General features: G+C 46.1%; 1 protein-coding gene across 2 annotated transcripts; it reads left to right on the top strand.

Annotated features, from left to right (window-relative positions):
* Nucleotides 1-21066: 21066 nt before the first annotated feature.
* On the top strand, nucleotides 21067-25730 carry PJA1 (praja ring finger ubiquitin ligase 1). 2 transcript variants are annotated; one of them, XM_004000583.5, is made up of 2 exons: nucleotides 21067-21219; nucleotides 23490-25730. In XM_004000583.5, the coding sequence occupies exon 2, from the start codon at nucleotides 23503-23505 to the stop codon at nucleotides 25294-25296; it is 1794 nt and encodes a 597-aa protein (XP_004000632.1). In that variant the 5' UTR covers nucleotides 21067-21219; nucleotides 23490-23502; the 3' UTR covers nucleotides 25297-25730. The 2 variants fall into 2 exon arrangements, with proteins under 2 accessions (XP_004000632.1, XP_004000629.1); XM_004000580.6 differs by having other exon boundaries at nucleotides 21072-21219; nucleotides 23162-25730.
* Nucleotides 25731-26518: the final 788 nt, after the last annotated feature.

Below are 26518 nucleotides of genomic sequence, written 5' to 3'. Positions count from 1 at the left end.
GGGGTATGCCCCCCTTGCCATTCTGTCCAGGATAGAAAGAGTAGAGGAGTGTATGGCTTTGAAGTGCTTTGGGCACCCTCAGGGATTCCCAAGGCAGACCCAAGCTCTAATGGCCCCCATAGGCAATGCAAGCCAGGCTATGCCAGAGGAGAAAGGGCCTTCACTTCCTTCCTGTGCTCTTCCAACAGGCTACAAGTGGCCTCCTGAGAGAGCAGGGGAGATCTATTCTCAGGCTACAGCCCTGGGCCATGGGCCACCTGGAGGCCCCAGCAGCAGCCTCATTATCCCCTTGCTTGCAGGGGGGATCCCTGCAGGTGCTTGCAGCCTGGCCACCCTCCCAGCATGCAGCAATCGCTGAGCTGGGCTCCAGGCTCACTTTTGTAGTGGGGCCCAGGGACACAAGTAGATTGCCCATATTCTTGTCGGGCAGCTCAGCCAGCCCAGCTATGCAAAAGGTCCTCGCAGAGACAAGCAGGTGGTGAAGGAAGGGAAACAGGCCAGAGTTTTGGGCTCTGTGGGTCCTTTTCTCTATTTTGGCAGGAGAGAACATAGTAGGACAGAAGGACAGTGAAACATACGACTGAGGGAGGCCAGGGCTCTGACACTGGGAAGAACACTGTCAGATGTAGAGTAAGGGATGTAGAGTAAGAACAGGATGAACCACAGGTGATTGCCTGGGCAGGCATGGAGAAGTGGACTTTCACCCTTGTCAGAAACAGACTTTGTTAGTTTTTTAATTTGAATTCCAGCATAATTAACATAAGTGTGATACTAGTTTCGGCTGTAGTGATTCCACACTTCCATGCAATACCCAGTGCTCATCACAACAAGTGCACTCCTTAATCCCCATCCCCTATTTAACCCATCTCCTCACCCCTCTCCTCTCTGGTAACCATCGGTTTGTGCTCTATAGTTAAGAGTCAGTTTCTTGATCTGTCTCTTTTTTTCTTTGAGAAACAGACTTCATTTGAATCTCTCTTATGTGCCAAGCACACAGGACTTCCTGTCATTTTAACAGTGCCTCTCCAAGACATGTGTTATTATGTCCACTTTATAGATGCAGAAACTAAGTAAGGCCCAGAGAGGTGAAGGGATTTGCCCAAGTTCAAGCATCAGGAAAGTGGCAGGGCTGGTGTTTACATCCTGGTCTATCTGAATCTGGAAATCATGTGCTTTTTCACTGTGCTGCTGCTGGTTAGAAACTAGAGAAGGAGGAGAAAGTGGGGGAGCCCATGACTTCTTAACTAGTGAGTGCCTGAGCCTGACTGGAAAGCTAATGCTTATCATCCTGCGGGGTGCAGGCTGCCCTGGAGCGACTAAACCCAGACACCTAGGCTCAACCCCTGCACACTATGGCCCCATGGAGGGAGACAAAGTCCCAAACGCCTGGATCAGAGAAGATCTGAAGGCCTCCCCTCTGCAGCTCTGCAAACGGCAGAGCACCCGGGCTCCTGATGAGGTTTTTTTTTTGGGGGGGGGGTGACATTTGGGTCATGTGGTCTGGAACTGATGGCCAAGAAAGAATTCTTGAAGATGTCTTTGGTGCAAAAAGGTGATTGTATTAAAGCATGGGGACAGGACTCATGGGCAGGAAGAGCTTCCCTGGGACCATGAGGAGAGACTGGTTATACACTATGGCATTGAGGGAGGTAAAGTCCAGGGGAAGTTTCCAGTGAGATTTTCATATGCTGTAGAAGACTCACAGGATCCTGGAGGCCTAGCTATTGTCAGGCTAAGGTGGTTTTCCCTCTAGCAAAGCATTAGCATTAAGACAGTAGGGAGTTCCTAGAGAAACATTTTACTCTGCCAGCCTTAAGTGTTTGTCAATGGGCTCCAGGTTATAAGGAAATTTATTTCTATCTGCCATTTCCTTCTGCCTTTGTTCCTCACATCAGTATGGAGAGGTGATGGAAACTCAGGTCCTGCAGGATAATGGTCTGTATTAGTTAACCATTTGTTTTTCCCCTTTTCTTTTGTTCTTGGGCAGCCAAGAGTGTGGAGGAATATCACACATATCCCACCTGGGGTGGTGGGGGAGGGGGGTAGGGTGGGGGGTTGTGGCCAGTCAGCTTGCCCTATGCTCCCTCATCACTTCTCCTTAGCTCCATGGGGACTCATTCCTCTCGGTGATAGGCTGGGTGGCCATCTGACCTCTCGGAGCCTAGGCTTCCTTCTCAGCAAAATAAAAATAATATTACCCCAGCCTATTGGAATGTCATGCAGATTAACTGAAACAACTCATGGGAAGGAGCCGGGATTCCAGAAGCACTGGGAACAGGGAAGAAGTGATCTGAGAATACCTCATCTGTGTACATACACCACATTAGAGTTTTCAAAAGGACAGTCATGTTTCTTTTTAGTGCCTGTTTTGTTCTGTTTCACAAGCACATGCTAGTTATTGTATATTGGTAGCAGTGGTCGTGATGATGGTTGGGGTGGTACAATTGAAAATATGCATTCAGTTGAAACATGGCTGTACCCTTTGATCTGGCAACTTAGTGTTAAGAATAAGACTAAATACGTGAAGGGTGTTTATAACCTTCTTATATTCCCCCAAATGGGAAACCACCTAATAATCCAACCCTAGGGGATTGGTTAAATAATTTAGTATTATAGCACATAGAGTACACACAATACAATTAGAGTACACTTCTAGTTAAGGTGGTCACAGATCCTCTGTACCAAACCCAGAGTACTGGATGATCGATACACTGGGAAAAGAGAAGGCCCCCAAAGACAGTCTGACTCAAAAACTGAGGTACCCAACATGCACAGAAGCCCACAGCAGTTGCAGCCTGCCAGCCCCCAGGTCAGAGCATGGGCTAGAACTCAGTTCTGGGGGTGCAACAACACCCTACCATGGGCTGGGAGGCCAGAGTCAGGCTCACATTGGAAGCCAGCAGGAGGAAGAAGAAGGGTCTTACAGTAAGAGCTGGAAATACCAGCAGCTGCTGGGAGTTCTGCCTACAAGGTAGTCTGGGCTGGCCTGTGGGGAACTAGGAGGGGCCAGACCCAGCCTGGAGACCAGGAAGTGAAGTGAGTGAGGCTTGAGGGCTCCAGGTTGGAGCAGGAGACCCCTGATATACCCTAGGGCAGAGCTCTGAGCTGCCATCATAAGACATGATTCTGGACTGCAGGACCCCGGGGGACTAGTGGAGGTGACCACAAAATCACCAGACAGTGAGGGAGGGGTAGCACTGAGGGAGAGACAGACCCTAAAACATAAACACAAACAAAACAGCACCAACTCTTCCTCTCCAAATGAGCCTGCAACCCCATATTCCAAAACACATAAAGAAATCTAACACTCAAAGGGAGCCAACGAAATCTACAATCAGCACATAAATTTACTCCAGATGAAGTTTTGGAGAGCAGGCTGACAGATTTTGAAAATAAGCATGTCTAGGATGCTCCCAGAGATAAATGAAGGCACGATAGTCCTTAAAAGGATGAGTTATGATTGTAAAAAAACAGGAAGAGAGATACAAAAAGAAAGTCAATTAGAAATATTTAGCATAGAAAATACAGTCATTGAAATAAGCAATAAAAACTAAATGAATGGGCTAGGCCACAGTAGAGCAGAGACATGCTCCATCCAGAGGAACGAGCCCACCCACCAGTCCACACCACTTCGGGCACGCAGCAGAGTCGTGAATGGTCAATGGCTGCTGTGACACAGTGATGGGGAAGGGTGTTGTTGAGTCTTCTCCAGCAGGCCACCTCTTGTGGTGGCCACAGACCCAGCTTTGATAGCTTCAGGCACCTTGTCGGCATTCCTGTTGACCTGCCACTGCCTTTCCAGTCCTTGTCGTAACTGTGACTGTGACTGTGCCCAACACCTCCTCCTCTGCCAAGGTGGAACAGCACTTCCCTTCTTCACTGATGCCACTGCAGAGTGAGGGGGCTGGGAGAAAGCTTCTTCTCGGAGCCGTGGGCTCGAAGAGAGCCACCAGTGCACCAAGCCTTGCTTTGGGGCAGGTGATCAGGATAAACCAGCCTTATAAAAGATCACCACAAGCTCCCCCAGTCCTAATATATGAAGGCAAAAGAGGGACTGGCCATGTGAGGTGAAGAGGGCCTCTCACGCACTTGGCAGTCACATGTACCCAGGTTTGAATTCCTGACTTTCAGGACTTTTCCAGACTTTCAGATGCTGTGCCCTTGCCTGGGAAAGTTATCTTCTTATTTGTCTCATGGACATAATCGCTACAAATGATGAAATTTTTACCTCACTCCCAGTCTGTTCTTTGATGCAGGGCCTGACTCTGGGGTGGATTGGGGGGGGGGGAGCTGCGGTATCAGAGCCTCTACTCTTCACGGAGCCTGAAGAGACAGGACCCAGTGCCCAGGGCCCAGGCGGAGGGGCAGAGCAAAGGAGCACGGGCAATTCTTAAGTTTCCAAGTTTAAGCCCAGCTCTGCTCCACCGTGCTTGGGTCATCTAGGGCAAGCCATTTACTTCTCTCTGCCTCAGTTTCCTCACCTTCCTGTTAGGGATAACAGCAATCCCTACCTCCATGGGCAGGATGAAATGAAGTGGGGCATGTAAAGCACTTAGCACGGTGCTCACAGAGAGGCCCTGTCTGCAGCCCTGCCCAGGCCTTGAGCTCCAGGCTCTCCCCCAGCCCCCAGTCCCCAACCCCAGCAATCTTCCATGCCTTTCCCCACCTCTCATTCTCAAGGAGGCAGAAATCCAGATTACCTGGCTATTTGGTATGATGACAGTTTCTGTGGCTGGGCTGGCCTTTTGTAACTGAGAGTGGAATATCCATTCATTCTTTTATTTGCTCATTTATTTCAATATTGATTCATCATCTACTGTGTGCCTGGCCCTCTTCTAGGCCCTGGTAATAGATCAGTGGGCCAAACAGACAAGGGTACTGTGTTCACAGAGCTCATGTTCCAGTGGAGATAAAGTCTACCTTTCCTGTGGAGGCCTCAAATACAGTCCTACACCCAGGTCAGCTGCCACATTAGACATGCATTTTCATCTCCCTCTGAGATGCCCAGACCAATGGCCACAGCAGAGACCCAAGAGATCATGTAATCCGGCCTCTGCCTCCAGACAACTGCCCCAGCACAGACTGGTAAAATCTGCTGCTATCTACAGTGCCTGGCTCTAGAGTCCCAAGACCTAGGATCCAACCCTGATTCTGCTGCTCATTAGCTTTTTGATCTTGGGCAAGTTTTGTCACTGCTCCAAGCCTCCATTTTCTCATCTATCAAATGGGGATAAGAATAGCACCTACCTGAAAGGGCCACCGTGAAGATGAAATGAGATAACACGATAGCATAATTGAAACAATGCCTTGTACATGAGAGGTGATCAATGCAGGTTAAATTTTACTACTATCGACCCCTATTATTATTATTATTATTATTATCATCATCATTATCATCATCATCATCATCATTATTATTATTATTACCTGACCCAGGATGTCATAGGCCCCTTGGTTTTGTGCCTACTTTTGGGTTTGAAAGATACGCCTATCCCTGGCCCTGTGACCAGGCCAAAATGCATATGGAAGCCTCCCAGGAAGCCCTCCAGCTTTGGCCCTGGGACAGCCAATCTGAGGTTGAGGCTCACTCCTGGGTATTCCCTTAGCACTTTGTAGACAGCACTCCCTTTATGTTTGCCTCAAATGACCCCTTCTCAAGAAGGCCTTCCCCCACCACTCCATCTGAAATTGCAAACCCCCAGCACACCCAATCCTCCTTCTCTGCTTTCTTTACCTCCATAACACATAGCACCATCTTTCATGCTACATATTTTATTTATTTTTTTCTTTTTAAAAACTGTGGTGTGCCTCTCCACTCTACAATGTAAGTGGGAAGAGACTGTCAACTCCATAGGGCTGAGCAGGCCCAAGGCAATGTGCCAAGAGATAAGCCAGATACTCTGGTCCACTAGTTAATAATTACAGGGGCAGAGAAAAGGAGCATGGGCAATTCTTAAGTTTCCATCTTAAGTCCCTTCCTTAATCTGAGCCTCAGTTCTTCCATCAGAACCGTGAGGTAGGTGAGTCTCAAAGGGCCTCGCCAGCTCTGACTTAGAACATTCTGTGTTTTTGTTCTGCTTCTCATGAAACACAGAGCAGGGCCCTGGCCTTCACTTGTAGAAGGCTGTGCCAGAGGCAGTATCAGAGCTACAAGCAGGATTCCTCTGCCCCTTAATCTGGCCTCCTTAACTCCTCACCTTTGTCAGGAAGACCCTGGGCTTGGGAGAAAGGTGGCTTTGTCTACCCTCCAAGTGGTATGAGTATTCAACCTCAGCTCCCTGTACTGGCTTGTGGGGCCAGGCCTTATACCCTCCTACCCTCTTATGACATTGCCAATGGTCATGGCCCGCTGCATGTTCCCCTTAAAGGTGACATGGCTGGACATGACACAAGTACGTGTTCTAGCGAGCTACCCTCTCTGTTCAAAGGCTGCCTTATGGTTTGCAAATGGAGTGAAACAACCCCCATAGGACAGTTGGCTGCTTCAGAGATCACTGGCTCCTGGGTGCGAGTCCTGCTTGGAATTCTGTCTTCTCTGTTATTCTTAGTATGAGGTATTTGCTAGAGCCCAGCATAGGAAAGGCCAGAACCTGGCATCTAGCCCCCAGCCCCTCTCTCTGCCCCATAGCCCTGCCAGGAAAGAGACCCCATCTGGAGAAGGCAGCTGTCTCCATTATAGCTTGGAGTCCCTCCATTTGTGCACTTGACAATACTTATTAGGTAACTTCTAGGTGCCAAGCACTGCTTTAGGGGCTGTGGAGAGTACAGTATGCAAACACAGATATTGTCTCTGCTCTCTGGCTCCACTTACATTCCCAGGGAAGAGGTGCCGTTAGCACAGGAACCTGAGGCATATTACAGAGACTTGGGCAGGAAACCCACAGCTTTCATATGTAAATGGTAGAAGCTATGAGCATGGGGCACCTGGGTGGCTCAGTTGGTTGAGCAGACTTCGGCTCAGGTCATGATCTCATGATCTGTGGGTTCGAGTCCCATGTCTGCTGACAGCTCAGAGCCTGGAGCCTGCTTTGGATTCTGTGTCTCCCTCTCTCTCTGCCCCTCCTCCACTCGTTCTCTCTCTCTCTCTCTCTCTCTCTCTCTCTCTCTCTCAAAAATAAATAAACATTTTTTTAAAAAATTTTAAAAAAAGAAGCTATGAGCATGGATGAGATGGCTGGAAAATGAGTGTATAAGAGTGAGATGCAAAGGAGCTTGGGATGGAACCTGAGAAACCCCAACATCTCAGAGGTGGGTAGAGGAAGAGATGGTAGAGAGGAAGCAGTCAGGGTGGGGGCTGGGCACTGGGCATCAAACTAAGATGAGAGAGGAGAGTTCCAGGAGGAAGGAATGATCAACCATCAAGTGAGTCCAATGAATGAGAAGGAGCTCTTGGCAAAGAAGAGAGGTCTCCTTGTTAGGGAGTGGCATTATTGAATAGCGCATATGGAAGGCTACCTGTCCTGGGCTCCAGAGATAAGCAGAGACAGTGAAAGCAAGGAGGAGGAAAGCAATGTTTATTGAGCACCTACTACATGTCAGGTCCTCTTCCTGGCCCCCTATATGCCTTATTATTACATTAATCCACTCAATAATTTTCCTAGATGCAGGGATTTTGTGATAAGCAAAAACAAGTAAGGCCCTGCCCCTGCCCTCATGGATCTCATAGTCTCTGGGGGAAGGGGAGGCATGGGGAATAGGAACCAGACATGAACCTAAGTATCAGGCAAATAAATGTGAAACCACAAGTGGGATGAGGGTTATAAAGGAGGCACACAAGGTCCTAAGGAGAACCTATAACACTGAGCTCTGATCTGCTGGGAGGTCAGGGCAGACTTCTTTAAGGAAACCAGCAAGCAGATATCTGAAGGACAAATAGAAAGGAAAGAGGTAAACAGAAGGGTGTGTCTCATACAGAGGGAATCACACATGCAAAAGAACTCAAAAGTGGCCAGTGGGAGCAGAGTAGAGAACAGGGAAGGCAGAGTGAGTCAGGGTGAGATTGGAGGGTGCCTTGGGGACTAGATAAGGCTTCAACAGGCCATCATGAGTGCTTTTGACTTTACCCTACAAGCACAAGAAATCCATGGAAGGGCTTTAAACAGGGGAATGACATGATCAATGTTGTGTTTTGGAAATGCCACTCTTGCTGTTGTACGAAAAGAAGGCAAGAGATCATTTGGGCCAAGCACTTAGGAAGCTATTTGCCTGAGTCCAGTAAAAATGATGGTGGTAACTTGTATCAGAATACAGACAAAGGAGACTGAAACAAGTGGATGGATTAAAAAATATGCTTAGGTATTGTTGACAATAGCAAGAAATTACGTGTTACTGGTGCTCATAAATAAGGGGCTGGTCTAGGAGAATCACACTGTAAAAACAGAGTGATGAAGATTTCTAAGTGCTAAACAGAAAGACTGACAAGATACCTTGTTAAGTAAGAATGCCAATTACAGAAGAGTGTGTACAGCCTGGTATATTTGTGGAAGAAAGGGAGAGATAAGAATATTCAATGTATTCATTTTTCCATAAAGATGCAGGGAAAGGCTATCACTCCCCTTCCCTCCCCCCATAATAAAGGTGGCTAGTTCACTTGTGTGTATCTGGGATGGGGATGTTGAGGTTGGTGGAGTTGGAGTGAGATCCCTCATGCCATCCTTTTTTAATGTTATTTTGATGTTTGAATGTACTACTTATTTAGAAATAAATCATTGTGAAAGTGAAAGTGACTTAAGAAGTAAATAGATCAGTACCGGTGATGGCATCAGTAATGTGGGAGATGACTCATAGGCTGAGGTCTGTGTAACTAGATGGAAGGGGTGCCAGGTATGGTTTGCTAGGTATGGTAAGGGGGCAGGAGAAAAGCACAGGTTTGGAAAAGAATATGGTGTGATCAGTCTGGGGCAGGCTGAATGAGAAGTACCTTCAAAGAGTAAGATGAAAAGAGAGAAACAGGGCAGGAGCTAGAGAAGGAAAAATGTCAAGAAAGGCATTTTGTTTCAATAGAAGAGAGGCATGAGCACTCCAATTGAAAGGGAGAGCCTAATTGTCCACGAGAGGGAAGGGATCACTCACTGGCAGGGTCGATTCTCCAGGAGATGCAGAATGACAGGAAATACAAATGGAAGTTTGCTCCCAATGAAAGGAAGTTTCTCTTATAACAGGAGATGAGTGGCCAGGGAGGGAAGACCCAGGAGCCCATTTGGCTTCGGCCTTTGCCACAAAGTCTCATGGGGGAATCCCTGGAGCCTGGAAGCCCCAACCCTGCAAAGATGTCTGTCATAGGCTCTACGGCAGTGGTGTCTAGGCAGACATATCTCCGTGTCTCAGTCAGTCATTGGGCCCTGATCTTGACTGAGTGCCTGTCATACTGCAGACCTATGCTTTCAAATTCACAGACATCTGGCCCTCACAGCAGTCCTGTGCACCATGTTATTATTATTGTTATTATTATTATTATTATTATTAATCCCATTTAAGACCTGAACAAAGTAAGGCTCAGGAAGGCTCATGGTCACATAACTAGTAAATGGCAGAACCAAAATCAAGCTACATATCCTGATTCCCAGACCATGGAAAGGTGGTGGCAAAGAGCATTTAGGAGACAGGATTAAGGAAGCAACCAGGCCCAGAGATTCTGAAGACACCCATGTATTCTGAAAATCCCTTTCAATGGGTGCCTCCCACCCAGGGGGTGGTTTTGCAATGTCTGGAGACATTTTGGTTGTCACAACTTGGGGTGTGGGGTTGTCCCTGGCACCTAGTAGGTAGAGGCCAGGGATGCTGCTAAATGTCCTTCAGTTCATAGGATAGGCCTGACAATAAAAACGTATAGGGCCCAACATGCCAATAGTGCCAAAGTATGGAACCCCTGTCCCAGAAGAAGCTCCTGGGGCCAAGCGGTTTGCCATTGTCTCCCCCTCTCCACAAATGCAAGTATCTTCATGGTTTCTACTGGCTTCTCACTTCTGCGATTTGTGTGTCACTGTAAAACATTCCAATAATGCCACAGTGTTTAAAGTATAAAATAAAAGCCATGCCTCCTCCGGCCACCCTAACTCCTAGAGATAACCCAGTGGTTACTGTAACTTTTAGTCAACAAGCTGAACTCCAAAAGTGGAAAACAGCTTATTTTTTTCTCCCTCAGCTGTCTCTGTGACCTATTTCTTTCCTGCCTCTTGGGTGAAATCTCCTGAGGAGCCATAACATTTTCAACCATTTTCAGAGAATTACAAAAATCCTCCTCCAGTTTCTCTCAGGATTTAACATGCCCAGTTCAGGACCACAGACGAAAGACACTCCAACCATCACTGAAAGTTAAAGCTTTTCCCTTCTCCTCTGCTGGACCTATCAGGCCCAGAAGCAAGGCTGCCATACTGGACAGGGGTGTTCTGTCTTGTCCCTCCCTACTGGTTGCAGAGTAAGTCCCTATAAGTATGCACCATCATTTATTTAACCAGGTATCAACCGGTGGGCATTGATTGAGGTTATTTCTAGTTTTGTACTTTTATAAACAATGTTGTGACATTCTTGTACATATGTCTATCTATGCACACTTGTTAAATTACATCTTTAGGGTAATTCCAGCAAGTCAAGGTGCCAAGGTATACATATTTAAAGCATGAAACATATTTCCAGAATGCTCTCCACAGCAATTGTATCAGTTTATGCTCCTACCAGCAAAGGATGAGAGAGTCCATTAAGGGTCTGGGTCTATATTTTTGGCTGTCTCTCCTTAGCTCTGGGTCTGGCTCTCTCTCTCTGACAACACGGTACCAGGTACATACAAAGAAGACTAGGCTGCATTGCATATTGACTGAATGGGTGTTGAGAGTTAGTCAGGCATATCCTGAAGCCCATGAGGAAAGTGCAAACTCTGTTCCAAACTTCTTCCTTCCTCCTTATCTCTTTCATAGTCATCTCATATTCCTTACCCTCCCTCACACCTCACACTTCTATAGATTCTAGGTCCTGAATTACTCTTGAATCTGTCCTTTCCTCTTTGCCCATGACCAGTGCTGGAATTCAGGCCTCACCATCTCTTGCCCAGAAGAGTTTCCTTGCTGGTCTTACCATCTCCAATTTTGCCATCTCTGATCCATTCTTGATACCTCCAGAGTGAAGGCCCTAAAACACCATCCAGTCAGCCTCCTTTCCCACCTCCAGAGGCTGGCTCCCTATGTCTCACTCCACAGTGCATGCTGTGGCCCATCTTCTCTGTGCTCCTGTCACACTTGGGGCTTTGCCTCCCCCCATTCCCCTTAAACTCTAGCCAGGCACATGACGCTGCCCACCTGCCTCAAACACGGCAGGCTTTGGCTTTTTGCCCATGGTTCTCTCTTGCTGGACTTTCCTTGTCTTCTTTTCCATGAGTAGACATGCATTGGTTTGTGGCTCCACTGCATTCATTCCTCTCCTTTACTTAGATTCCTGCTTCTTTTGGGGAGGTAGATGGAGGATGGGCTAAATGGAGGATGGGCATTAAGAAGAGCATGTGCGATGAGTGCTGGGTGTTACACATAAGGGATGAATCACTAAATTCTACTCGTGAAACCAATACTATGCTATGTTAACTTGACTTTAAATAAAATCTTGCAAAGAAAAAAAAAGATTCCTTCTTTTTAGTAAATTGTCTGCCTCATTGGGGTAAGGTTGGTGAGACAGTAAATCCATGTGTCTGCCTCCTACCATGGAAGTCAAAGGGACATAGCCTCCTTCTCCCCATCCTAGGCTGGCCACAAAGTAGGCATAGGACTAAGCTTGGCCACTGGCCATTCTTTGGACTTTGAATCTGGAGCAAGCAGTATAAGAGTAGAGAAAATAACGTTCATCCATTCCAGTGGCAGCATCCTAATGAAACCGTTCCTATTTCCTACCCTTACCCCCCACCCTTCTTCCCAATGCTTCCTTTGCTTATGTCTATTTCCAGAAACTGGGTCCCTAGCCTTTTCCCATTGGGTAAGCTCCTTGTAGCCTACCCCCACATTCCACAAATTCCTTTTTCTTTTTAGTTAGTCAGAGATGGCTTCTGTTGCTCACAACCAAAAGTTTCTGAGAGAAAGCCCAGTTCAAATGTCCCTTCCTCTGCAAAGCTTTCTCTGGTTCTGCACAAGCATACTTCTGTATACATTCTCATAGCACCCTATGCAAAGTGCAACTCACAGTAGGAATTTTTTTTCTGTCCCTTCCACTAGAGTAAGAACTCATGTTGGTCCCACCCTTGTAAGCTCAGTGCCTGATCCAGAGTCAAACATTTAAGTCAACAAATGTTTAAGGACTAAACTAATGGACTCTATCTAGCAGCCTCAGTGGCTTGGACAGAAACATGATGCCTCCAAGATGATGCTGGTGGCCGCTTCCCCTGTGAGACCGGCTGGGAATAAAATGAGCTGGTTTCTATTTGGGGCCCTCATTCTGTCTGTGCCACAGAAGATGCAGTGGGAGGAGGAAGGGAAACAGACAGGAGTAGGGGGTGGGGAGGTGGCTATTGGAGCAGCTCAGGTGGAAGATGATGGGGAGCTGGATTAAGATGGTTACAGTGGGGAACTGAGAGGGGAAGGGTTGGCTGGTGAGATCGTGAACAGAGCATTAGAAGTGAATATGAAACTCATTTGCTTCTGGTACTTCTCAAAGCAAAAGCTGGCCATTTGAGATGGCTTCCCTCACAACGAGGTGGTGAGGAAGCACATGTGTGTGTGCACAGGAGACTGTCAGGGAGGGTGTCACACAGGCTCCAGCATCCCCCTCCCACCAACAGCCACCATGAATGCTGCCTGGCCTGTTTTCTAAAGAGCTTCCCCAGGCAGTAGGGGAGAGAGGAGAAGGGGGGCCAGCCACCCACACCACTCAGCAGAGGTGAACATCTAGTCCTCTAGTCCCCCTGCCCCCAGCCACTACAGGCTGCCAGGTGCCTTATTTGTGATGAAAGCTTTTAAAAACCCATGTGTATGGATGGTCATGCATTCATTTTTGTTCATTTCACTAATACTCACTGAACCTGGAGCATGAAATGCACCATGGACCCTGATCTCAAGAAGCTCCCAAGCTGGCGGGGGAGAAGATGCGTAATCAGGCAATTAGGAACCAGTGTGAGCAGGAGGTAAGCACTGGTTGCTATGGGAACACGAGAAGAGGCCACAGCTGCTGCTCCTCTTGGAAGAGTCGTGGCAGGCAAAACAGGAAGCATGAGGCAGGCAGACCTGCTTGCCAGGCCCAAGTCCACATGGCTCAGCCGACTGAGTCTGATTTTGTCCAGGACAAAATCTTCTGGCACAACAAAACCTATGACTTCTCTGCCCCTTCATTGCCTCACCTAAGAAATGAGAAAGGGGATCATAATTGAAAGGCCAAATGAGACCCTGTAGATGTTTGTGCATGGCCCCACGATCTAGGATACGTGGTAGGTGCTAGGAGTTTTTTTCAAAACATATTTGCTGGTTGAACGTTTTCCAGACTACTGGACACCAGAGGTATGAACGAGATAGACAGGGCCCCTGGCCTCACGGAGGTTATAGTAATTTGAGAGGAGGGATCGATAAAAAAAGAAAAAATCACGGCAGAACTAATTGCTATTGTGATGAGTATCATGATGATGCTATCAGAGTGGTTCAGAGTGGGAGTACTCTAGGGGGCCAGGAAGAAAGACTTCCTGGAAGAGGTGACATTTCTGCTAAGATCAGGAGGAGGAATTAGTCAGCGAAGAGGTGGGGATACTGGATTCCAAGTACAGTGAACAACAAGTGTGATGGTGATGGTGCTGAAGCAACAGGGTGTCTGGTATGTTCCAGGCAAGGAGAGGAAGTCAGTGGAATCTGGGGGGGGGGGGCACAAAAGAGGTGTGGAGAGGGGATGCTGGAAAGATGGGCAGGGGCACCAATGAATCCAAGTCTCTAGGCTGTGGTAAGTTCACCTTGGATCCTAGGATGACCCCAAACTTCCAGTGTTACTCTGACTCCCACAGCTGATCAACTTACCTGTCAGTACCTGTGGCAGGGCTGAACTCAGGGGCTTTACCCAAAGCCCACTTGTAGAAGTTTCTGGAGTATGAAAGCTGTCAGAGCCCTTGGAAAGCAGTTAGGCCCCAACTGTCATTTTGCAGATGGGAACACTGAGGCCCAGACAGGAAGAAGACTTGTCAGGTCTGGAACTAGAACCCAGGCTGGGAGGCCACCCAGTGCTTCATGCCTCTTGCAGAAATCTGAAAGTGGACTTTTTAAAATTTCTTTTGAAGATGCCATTCTCTCATCCTCTCTGAGTAACAAGCCGTATTTCCAGTTCTTTCTTGCCTTCTTGTACTTCCCCCAGTGTTCTTTTCAAAAAGGCACATTTTCCATAACCTCAGCTCCTCATTTGCTTATCTTCCACCTTCCATTGTGAATGGGGTAGCCAGGAGCAGGGCTTGGATCCCAGGCTAGGCCCAAAGGAGCTACTCCTGTGCCAGTGATTGATGTATCTTCAAGCTTACCCTAGCTTCTGCCCTTGCCACTCCCCCAGTCATGTTCCATGAGCAAAGCTCTCCCTGCTGACATAATCACAGTACTTCCCTGCCTGGGCAGGCCGCACCATACACACACTGGCAGAGAGTTTCAGCCACCATCTAATACAATCTATCCATTGCCGAGATGAAGACAGTGAGGACTAGGGAGGAGAGGGGATCCACTCAGGGTCAGGCCCAAGTGAACTGTGAACTGTGAACTGTGTTCTGGCCTTTTGACTCTGCCCAACTCACCCCTTCCCCCGCCCTGCCCAGCCATCTGCCCGTATCATCAGCTGGCTCCCTTCTCTCCCTGTTGATGCCAAGGGTTGAGGGGAAACCCTATGGAAAGAGGGTGGCCCAGTGCTGTCTGAGCAGAGGCTGAAGGGGGAAGAGTGAGGGAAACCTGTTCTCTGCCCCTCTAGCTTAGCTGGTGTCACATGCCAGCCAGCCCTCTCTCCTCACTCCCTGCAGCACAGGGCCACAGCAGGTTCAGTAGAGGATCCAGTAAGCTGCTCTATGTCTCCACCAGGAAATGCCCCACTTTGGTAGGCCTCCCTTTTAGTCAGGAACTTAGGCCACCACATTCCTCTTGCCCTAGGCCTGGAAGTAGCCAGCTTTGGAGTTGACAGTGCTGGCCCCAAATTTCAGCTCTGCCACCTCTACCCGAGTAGCCTGGGACAAATCCCTTACAATCTCTGAGCCTCAGCTTCCCCACTGGAACATAAGAATTGCTACCTTACCAGCTGGCTATAAAGAGAGGGCATATGTAAAGTACCTGGCATATTATCGATAGGCATTTGACAAATGTTCGTCTCCTCCCCATACCCCACTCAAGTGCTGCGAGTGGGGCTGGAGGGGAAGCCCCACTCTCATCAATCCCTGCCTGATTTCTGCCAGAGATCCCTGGGGAGAGGCTGGGACCAGATATTGGCAAGAGTTTCTTGGCTCTGGGGAGAAGAGAAGGGAGCTGCGTCCCACAGTAGACAGTCCTAATCCCTGCAATTCAGCAGGAAACACTCAGTGTGAAGTCAAGCCAGAGGAAAGGAGGAAGGGCAGGAGAGATTGGAGGAAAGGAGGAGGAGGCAGGTGGCTTGGGAGTCTGTGGGAAGTCAGGACAGGGAGAAGAGGACCAGACAGCATGGGGGCTCATGCTGCTGGTCCAGGCAGTGCCAGACACTTAGGAGAGACAAAGGAGGAGTCCTCTGGGCTGCAGGCTGTTTGAAGCTCTCTTGATGGCAGCCACTGTTATGTAATCCTGGGGCACAGGATCTCTGTCTTATGGGGACACATCCAGGCTCTAGCATAAGAGTCAGCCCAGCCCACCCCATCCAGCTTTAGACATCTGGCCCCCACCCCACATCCCTGCTCTGTCTCCACTCCTTTGAGACAGGCTCAGACTTTGCTGCCCTCATTGTCTGCCTCCACAACCAAACCCCTGATCCCCTCCCCCACCAAGGTTCCTTTTTGATCCATAGTTCCCTATAACCCAGGGGTCCCCAAACATCTCTGACTTAGACATTACAATTATTCTTCAGAAGGAATTCCCCTCTGTCTCCAAAGTTATCAGTATTAGTTACTGCAAAGAGGACTTAACTTTGAGACTCTAGGTACATTTGGCTGAAATGTGTCCACTGGCTCACCTGCCCCTTCTTGCAGCCAGGATCATCCCCAGAAAGATGCCAAACAGGGGTCAGCGAAGTCTGTGGCCAGGAATGGCCCTCGGTCTCCATCTCTGGTGATGACTGAGTCTGTGGCCTGGATCAGAGCTGACTCTGTAGCTGGGATCAAGGCTGAGTTTGTGACCAGGTTCAGGGGTCTGTATGACCAGGGTTCCATAAGTTTCTTTTGGTCGCAAGCAATAGAACTCAACTCTGGCTAACTTGGGCAGAAAATAAGACTGTATTTCAAAGGTATCAGGCTGTTTTTCAGACCTGATTGATACAAACATGACTCAGCTCCAGTCGACCCAGTGTCTGTGTGTCTCCTTTTGAGTTTTGAATACCTAGGAAAGGAGTCTAGTTGGCCTAGCATGGGTCAGGAATCCAGAATCAGTCAAGCTAGCCATGGTACGGGGCCACACATTGCCAGTGGAAATGGGAAGGGCTCCAGCCTTGAGGAAAAGCAATCTGGCACCATCTAACAAAACACAGTAGGGATATATGTCATTTTAAATAAAAAAGGACAGGCAAAAACCCATGCATGTATCACACATATATGTATAAATACAGTACACATATACCTGTATACGATTATAAAAATATAAAGAAAAACATGAAATAATGAGTACTAGGTTACTGAAGTTGGTTATGGGGAGCAGTGATACAGGTAGAGGAGGGAGACAAGTACACAGCAGAAAATACTATAATTTAAAAAAATGCACATAGGATTTCTTTTATGAGTGTATCTAACATTATATAGATATTTGTGTATACTTATAAAGATATTGGCTTAAAAATATTTTACAGAAGAGATGAATAAAAATATAACAGAAAAAAGGAGTCTTATAAAAAATGGGGTAGCAGGATTATTGACAAGATGGACCTTGACACCAAAAGCCTTATTAGAGACAAGGAGAGTCATTTCTTAGCAATCAAATGAACAATTCTCTGAGAAGATAGAGCAGTTCTTAACCTATGTGCCCTGTACATGTTTATGACACTGTGCATGCCCTTTAAATCTTGTTTTTTTTTTTAATTCAATATTGTTTACAAGTGGTACCCATTGTTACACATGTAGATTTAGATTCTGCATTATGGCTGCTCTGTAGTAAATATTCTACTGTGACAATTATTCATTTCCCCTTTGATAAACATTTTGGTTTTCTTTCTGATCTTTTCCTATTAAAAACAATGCTGCACCAAATATCACAACAAATTCTACCATAACCTAAAAAAAAAATGCTGCAATGAATATAATCACACATAATTCATTTCAATCATGTGCAAGTGTATCTCTATGTAAATTCCTAGAAGGAGACTTTCTAGGTCAAAAAGTATGTGCATTAGTAATTTTGCTAGATATTGCCAACTTGCCTACTACAGAGGTTCTACCAATTTACCTAACCCCCCAGAGATATTTGAGAGTGCCTGAGGTTCTTCACCCTCCACCACACAGCGTGTCATCAAGATTTTCCAGATGGGTCAGTCTCATTGTATTCTTTTCCAAGAAAGTGTCTATTTGTATCCTTTGTTCATTTTGATATTTGTTTGTTGGTCCTTTATTGATTTATGGGAGCTATTTATGCATTTGGGAAATGAGCCCTTCATGAAATTGGCAGCAAAGAGGTTTCCCAGGTTTTCATTTGTGTTTTGCTCTACTTAGAATTGTTTATCTATATATATTTGGCCTGCCTGAAGATTTTGTTTTTATGTAATTGAATCTTTTCTCTTTGTCTCCTGTATGTTTTGTCAAACTTATAGAGGTCTTATCTACTTAAGGATTATAAAAAAAACATTCCCCCGTGGTTTAAGTATTTTTATACATTTATATTGACATTTAGAGAAAACCCCAATTAAGAGAAGATATTTGTAACTGTACGAATATCACTGACATCTGGTATCCAGAATATATAAAGAATTCCTAGAATTCAATAAATTGGTATAACCACTTTGGAAAATGAATTGGCACCATCTATTGAAGTTAAAATGCTCCTATCTGTGTCCTGCCCCAATAACCCCCACCTGGAATTTCTGCCCTTGTGTAAACCCCTCACCATGAGTGTGGGCTAGACCTAGTAGCTCACTTTTAATAAATAAAATGTGGTGAAAGTGTTAGGATGTCATTTCTGAGACCTGCCTTGAAGAAATGTTAAAAGATATAGGTCAGAAAATTGTATCTATATTTCAAAAAGGTAGAGTATTAAATCTTTCATTTTTCTTTTTCTTAACTGACCAAATAACAGTTTGCTCAAAAAAATAGTAGCAACAGTGTATTGGATGATAATGGCTTATGGATAAGTGAAATGAATGACAGCAATATTATAAGGGACATGAGGGAGAAATTGGGAATATTCTGAAGGACTGTCATGTCATTTGAAAATGGACCTGGATTAGTTGTAAATGTATATTGCAACCACTAAAAATGTAAAAATAATAAATATAATTGAAATTATAATAGAGAAGAGAAAATGGAATCTTATAAAATGCTCAATTAAAATTAGAGAAGGCAGAAAAAATGGAAGACAAAAAAAAGAGAGAAACAAAGAACAAAGGCAATGAATAGGAAACAGTTACAAATATGGTCAATATTAATCCAACTTTATCAGTAATCACTTTAAATGTGAATATTCTAACTATACCAATTATAAAAGCAGAGACTATCAGAATGGATTAAAAAAAAAAAGACCTGGGGCAACTGGGTGGCTCAGTTAAGCATCTGACTCTTTTTTTAAATTTATTTTGAGAGAGAGAGAGGGAGAGAGAGAGGGAAAGAGAGAATCCCAAGCAGGCTCCACACTGTCAGCACAGAGCCCAACACTGGGCTTGATCTCACCCACTGTGAGATCATGGCCTGAGATGAAATCAAGAGTCAGACACTTAACCAACTGAGCCACCCCAGTGCCTCAAGCATCTGACTCTTGATATTGTCTCAGGTCATGATCTCACGGTTTGTGAAATCGAGCCCTGTGTGGAGCCTGCTTGGGATTCTCTCTCCCTTTCCCTCTTTCTTTGCCCCTCCCCTGCTTGCGCATGGTCTCTCTCTCTCTCTCTCTCTCTCTCTCTCTCAAAATAAAGAAACATTAAAAAAAGACTCTAGTGTATGTTGTTTATAAGAAACTCATTTTATTTATTTATTTATTTATTTATTTATTTATTTATTTACTTATTGAGTGCAAGCAGAAGAGGGGAGAAAGAGAGGGAGAGAGAATCACAAGCAGGCTCCACACTCAGTGCAGAGCCTGAAACAGGGCTTGATCATGAAATCAAGAGTTGGCTGCTTAACCAACTGAGGCACCCAGGTGCCCCCAAACACATTTTAAATATAAAGACACAGATAGATTAAAAGTAAATGGATAGAGAAAGATATATACATTATCATCAATAAAAAGAAAGCTGGAGTAGCTATGTTAATTCCAAAGAAAGCGGATTCAGAACGTGAAACATTATCAGGGATAAATGTGGGAATTAAATAATGATAAAAGGTTATCAGTTCAGATCTGAGGATCTGAAGAAAATAAAATTTGCCCAATCTGTATGACCAGTACATGCAAATGTGCATTTTATACTCTACTTTTCTGTATATATGAAATATTTCAAATTTGAAATAAAATATACAGCCCATCCTTTCTTGAGTACAAAAACTACACGTACATTAGATTAGCCTTACTAACTGTGTTGTTCAATCTGTTTGTACCCTTATTTATTTTGCAGTCTATTTGATCCATTTACACCATAACAAGTCTGGCTAAGTCTCCCACTATGCTTGCAAACTTTGTGATCTGTCTTCATATTTCTAACATATTTGCCTCATACACTTTGAAATGAATATAGAGCTTACTGACTACATCTTCTCCGTGAATGAAACAACCCATTCTGTTCTCTTTAATGTTTTTTACTTTGAGTTCTTGATTATATTCTGATATTAACATTGCTACATGTCTCTTGCCTTTTTTCGTCCTCGTTTTCTTCTTTTTAAAATGCCTTCTTCCCCTCCTTCCTTTCCTTTCTTTCTTCCTTCAAAATACTTAAAATGAGAATTTGCTTTTTTATAGGCATTAACCCATACTACATACTGATATATTTGGATTTATTCCTGCCCTTTGGTATTTTGCTTTTAAATACCCTTTCTTGTTGCCTGCCACCCCACTTCTGCCCTTTGATAGACTGGGTTTTCCTCTTTGTTCTACATATTGTTTAGTGGCTTGAAGGTTACACATACATCCTATTTGTATTATGTTGTTGCCCCTAATATTTCTCATTCTTCTATGATGCATTTTATTTCCAAGAACAAAACTTTGCTATTGTTGTGAACATGGGGAGTCTTTACATTAGATGTAAATATTAATGATGCATTGTAAAGTGCAATTTAAAAAAGTAGCTCAGAGTTCAGTAAACTGTACAAATCCAAAAGGTATGGCTATGATATTTTTAAACTGCAATGCAATTACCAGATGGTGAACCCGTATTGTGCTTCATGACTGATCATTTCTTTTGGATAGAGAGGCTTGATTTTGTAATTAACAACAAATTCTACCATAAACAATTAGCAACAAATTCTACCATAAACAGTTCAATTGCTTCAATTACCAGGTTTTAAAAAATTGCAACCCTAGATATAGTTTCACATTTTTAATACTTCTAGTACAAACCATAACATGCAACATAGGATTTGATATATTATTATAATTACTGTTACATGGGAATTAATCAGAAAGAATTTGTAGATTTCATTTCATGAAAAAAAAAAGAACAGAAGGGAATATGGCTAAATGTTTAACATTTGTTACAGCTGGCTGTTGGTTACATTTTTCGCTGTCCTTTTCTGTATCCTTGACGATTTCATCATTTAAAATGAAATAATGCTTTCGGGCCCACCCTGATTTGTCGAGAGCAGCTGCCGCCCCCGCCACATCAAGGGGGCGGGCCCCAGCCGACGCCACAATCACTTCCTCCGCCGCAGTCGCTGCCCGCCCAGCTGCTGTCTGGCGGGGGAGGAGCTGGAGAGCAGGAGCAGCCTCTCTGGCGGTCGTGGCGGTCGGAGGTCCGAGAGCTCTGCTCCTACTGAGAGCGTGCGGGTGTCAGGACTGGGTGAGTGAAAGGCTGTTTATTTCCTCAGTTCATCCAGACGTGGCGGTGGGGCAAGTGGCCGGGCACGGGGGCGAGGATCTAAGGGACCTCTAGCGAACAGATTTTCAGGCTTGCCCCTCGGGAAGGGGTGGGGCGGACGCAGGACCTGACTGCAGAGTGAGGCCTGTGTCCACCGACCTATTTGGGGGCTCCATCTCCGTCCCCCAGCCCCTATCGTGTGGCGCGGCCCCTACTCGAATGGCTTTGATTGCTGTTTCAGAGGGGAGGGGTGGTCGGGGCCCTCTCCTCCTTCCTCCCTTCTGGGTCCCTTTGCAGAACACTCCGTGGCCTTTCTTCCCCCATTTTGCTGTTTGCTGAATGGTAAAACGTTAAGATTTTTAGGTAAATATATTGTTGCCAGGAAAATAATTGTCAGAAAAACAAATTATTTTCAGGGAAAATGAGACCCCCACATGCTCTTTTCTTTTTTTCCCTTTCCCTGGCACATTGGTTTGGATATGCTGTTTGAGTTGATAATGTTCTCCTGTCCCTCATTATGACATTGCGGCCCCCTCCCCCTCTCTGTGTGTCGCGTGTGTGGGCAGGACATACACACACATGCACACACGCACATACACATGCACGCAAGCATACATACATACACGCATACACAGACATACACACACAAAACCCTTCCATTGCAGTCCTCTCCCTGCCTCCCCCCATACTCAAGGTTCTGGCACATCCCCTTCCCCTTGCATGCATGGACACACACACATACACACCCTCTTGCACACTGTCACACCCTCCAATGCCTTTCCCTGCTTCTCACTGCCTGCCACATACACACCTCCAGAAGCAGCCCCCTCCTGCTTCTGCCTCTGTGTGCTCTAGCAAGCACACACACACACACACACACACACACACACACACACACCACTTTTGGGGCTACCTTATACCCTGCCTGCCACATACGCACATAAGGATATCCTTTGATTGCTGGATCCTCTTTCATATGCCACTTACATACATATGCACCCACACACTCTTATTCACACAGCCCTCACAAATGCTCCCAGCCCTCCTCCCTGTCTGCTACATAGGTGCATAGACAGCTCTCCTTCGCTGGTTCCTGCAGTGGACACACTCGCACTCACACTCACATAAATCCTTCTCCAGGGATGCTATCCCCCCTCCCTGCTAGCCACATTCATGAATATACATATTTCTTTCATTGCTGGCCCCCATTCCACCCACCAGCCACCCGCACATCCCTGTCCTGTGCTGTCCCTCCCATGGATGCATTTGCTCACACTGACATTTCTCCATTGTTGCCTCCCATTTTGACGAACACACACGCAGATCATGGACACCCATATCTAGGGCCACCATACCCTTTCTTGCCTGCCACTGACACAGGAACACACGTCCCTCCAGAGTTTCAGCTGCTGTACACACAACCGTGCACACACATTCTCTTTCTCTCACACTTACACATCCCTCTCCTCTGAAGCCACCCTACACACACCTGTCATTTTTATACCCACATCTGGAATGGGTCTCATTCTGTCTGACACTAATGCCTCTTCCCAATACATCTGCCCTGTCCTCCCTACAAACACAGACATCTCTTCATTGCATGATTGCTGGTCCCCCCTTCCACCTGCCCTTCTCCTGACAGACACGTAGGCACTCTTGAACATGTGGTGATCTATATTTTTTATCCTATTTCCATTTGCATTTCTCCTGTATGTCTGCAGGGCTCAGAAAAACGCAGACACCCTATAAAATAACCGCAGCAATCTTTCCTCTTCCATGTTGGCATAATTCCACAGGACTTTACCCACCTTGCTAGCATCCAGTCCCCCCCCCCACCCATCTTCTGTCAGATTCTCCCCTGGGTCTGGCTTTCCTATAAACCCAGTCTTGTAATCATTTTGCCAACATTAAAAATGTGTTCCAGGTCTACACCTGACAGTCACTGGAATGCTACTTCAGGCCTTAGAAGAAAGTGAAACTAATTTTAAAGGCCCCTTATTCTTTCTGTTACCTGCCTGCTGAAGTGAAAATAGATCTCCCTGCTCCTTTATTCTGAACTGATTTGACTTTCCCATCTCCAAAGCTTGTTCAGGGAGCAGGAGCCTTTCCACTCGAGCCCCAGCTGTATTGGAAACCCTCCTAAAAGTCAGAGCAATGGGTCAGGAATCTAGCAAGCCTGTATGGCCCAAGCCATCAGGAGGGTATCAGTCCAATACAGGCAGGAGGTATGGAAGAAGGCATGCTTATGTCAGTTTCAGGCCATCCATGAGCCACCAGGAAAGGATTTCCAGCCAGAGAAAGACGACATCCGAAGTCCCAATGCACAGATCAGCCCCCAGTCAAACCACCAAGAGGAGCCGGTCACCATTTTCCACCACTCGTCGTAGTTGGGAAGACAGTGAGAGCTCGGGAACCAGCCTGAATGTTGATAATGAGGACTACTCCAGGTACCCACCGAGAGAGTACAGGGCCTCGGGTAGCAGAAGAGGAATGGCTTATGGACACGTTGACTCTTTCGGGGCAGATGATAGTGAGGAGGAGGGGGCTGGGCCTGTTGACCGAGTGCCAGTTAGAGGGAAAACTGGCAAGTTTAAAGATGAGAAGCCGTATGACCCAGAGAAAGGGGCAAGGTCTTTGGCTGGGGTGCCCCCACAGTTCTCTAGCTTTAACCATGATGTGAGAGAGGAGCTTGACAAGGTAGACCCAGCCCCTGTGGTGAGACGCTCTGCTAGCAGAGCAGAGTTCCTGCAGCCAAATAGCATGGCTCCTCAGACGTCCGCTGAAGGCAAGGTGGCAACCACTGGTGACAGCCTGGAGAGGGAGAGACGGGAGCAGAATTTACCTGCACGTCCCATCAGGGCTCCTGTGAGTATTTGTGGTGGTGGGGAAAACACCCCAAAGAGTGCGGAAGAGCCAGTGGTGAGGCCCAAAATCAGAAATCTGGCAAGTCCAAACTGCGTGAAGCCAAAGATATTTTTTGATACTGATGATGATGATGATATGCCACACAGTACTTCCAGGTGGAGGGATTCTGCCAATGCTGATGAAGGCCATGCCAATGGCCGAGGCAGAAGAGGCAGAGTCGAGAGTTTAAGTGGCTTCTCTGAGCCAAAGTACCCTGAGGAGAAGAGGGATGCCAGGAATGACCAAGTGAAGCCGGAAAAGGTGCCAAGACGACGACGAACCATGGCCGACCCTGACTTCTGGACGTACAGCGATGATTACTACAAATACTATGAGGAAGACTCTGACAGTGACAAAGAGTGGACTGCTGCTCTGCGTCGGAAGTATCGAGGCCGAGAGCAAAATCTGTCATCCAGTGGCGAAAGCTGGGAGACTCTGCCAGGGAAAGAAGAGCATGAACCTGATCAAGTCAGAGTGAATTCCAGTGCTGGTGCCAGCCCCAGTGCTAGTGCCAGTGCGAACAGCAGTAGCAGCAATGAACTTGAAGAAGTTCGGGGACCACCTCTTCAAGAAGAGGAGCAGGCATCCCCAGAAGAAGGAGAGGTTCCTTGGCTCCAGTACAATGAAAATGAGACCAGCAGCGAGGGAGATAACGATTCTGGTCAGGAGTTTCTGCAGCCAGGAGTATTCATGCTGGATGGAAACAACAACCTTGAAGATGATTCCAGCGTGAGCGAAGACTTAGAAGTGGATTGGAGCCTCTTTGACGGGTTTGCAGATGGGTTGGGGGTGGCTGAAGCCATTTCCTATGTGGATCCTCAATTTCTCACATACATGGCACTTGAAGAACGCCTGGCCCAGGCGATGGAAACAGCCCTCGCGCACTTAGAGTCTCTCGCAGTGGACGTGGAGGTGGCCAATCCACCTGCAAGCAAGGAGAGCATCGACACTCTTCCCGAGATCCTGGTCACTGAAGATCACAGTGCAGTGGGGCAGGAAATGTGTTGCCCCATCTGCTGTAGTGAATATGTGAAGGGGGAGGTGGCAACTGAGCTGCCATGCCACCACTATTTCCACAAGCCGTGCGTGTCCATCTGGCTTCAGAAGTCAGGCACCTGCCCCGTGTGCCGCTGCATGTTCCCTCCCCCACTCTAAGGCCAAGGCTCTTCTTTGTCGGTTGATTTTCCCCATCTGAAATCCACAATACTGCAGGAGCCCTCTCAAAATTAACAATTGAAATGAAACCAATCAGTTCATTAATCTACACCTGTTGATTCCTTGTGATTCTTTCCAATGTGAAAATGGTTGTGTACGATTGCATTAAAAATCCTATTGTCTCTTAGAGGTTAGAAAAGCAAAACTAAACATTCTAAATGCTACTTGAGATTGCAGTAAAAACATACATTTTCTAACCCGAGTGGAAATAAGTTGCATTTGTCTTCAGTAGAATATGTTGCTGTTAATTGTAATGTCAAGTTGATCTGTTAAATATGTCCAGAAGGCATCATCATTTCTGTTGCATGTTATGGGTTAATGTTCCTGTAATTGCAGTGCCGTAAAAGCTCATTAAAGTTCTTCTTTTGGTTTTACATGGTATAGTGGAATTGTTTGGTTTTGTCTAAAATGGTGGTACTAAGTGACTTTATAATCAGTCCATTGAACTTGCATCAAAAATAGGGTTTGGTGGGGTCTTCTTTTTTCTTTTTCCTTTTTTTTTTTTTTTTTTTTTTTTGGTGCTCCCAAAAGTAGAAAAGCTGGAAGGTCATTGGAAATGCTGACTCCAACAGTGGCAAAAAATTAAGGGTAATGATTTCTAAAAGTAGGAATAAAGTGTGTGATTGTCAAACGACTCTACGGGGCAAAGGTCAAATGGAGAGTACTCTGTCAGTCTATGGGAAGGAGAGACAATGAGAAAGCATGGTAAAAATAAAGAACAATGGTAGGAATAAGTCCAAACTGAGTATAGGGGTGAAGGAATTAAAATCCCCTTTTAGAAAATAGAACCTCTCAGAGCGGGGCTCCTGGCTGGCTCACTCGGTAGAGCGTGCAATTCTTGATCTTGGGATTGTGAGTTCGAGCCCCATGCTGGGTGGAGAGATCACTTAAAGAAATAAAATCTTAAAAAAAAAAGAAAAGAAACTCTCAGAGGGGATGGGTCCAAAAAAGTTCCAAAATAACAACCTCTGTGCTGATCATATACCTTAACATAGTGACACAAAAGGAATACAAAAATATATGCGAGACAAGTGCTGTGGCAAATACAGATACCCGCTTACACAGAGTGAACAGGTTTTAGCATTTGGCCATATTGGCTTCCAATCTCTCTTTCTGTCTACAATAAATAGAATTTTTCAGGCACAAGTGAAGTTCCTCACCT

This window comes from Felis catus, chromosome X, assembly GCF_018350175.1.
Source record: "Felis catus isolate Fca126 chromosome X, F.catus_Fca126_mat1.0, whole genome shotgun sequence".
In the NCBI taxonomy this organism is placed as follows: Eukaryota; Metazoa; Chordata; class Mammalia; order Carnivora; family Felidae; genus Felis; species Felis catus.
This window is presented reverse-complemented; position numbering and strand designations above follow the sequence as displayed.

Coding starts and splice junctions, on each gene's coding strand:
- PJA1 (XM_004000580.6), top strand. CDS start 23,392: ATGGGTCAGGAATCTAGCAAGCCTGTATGGCCCAAGCCATCAGGAGGG.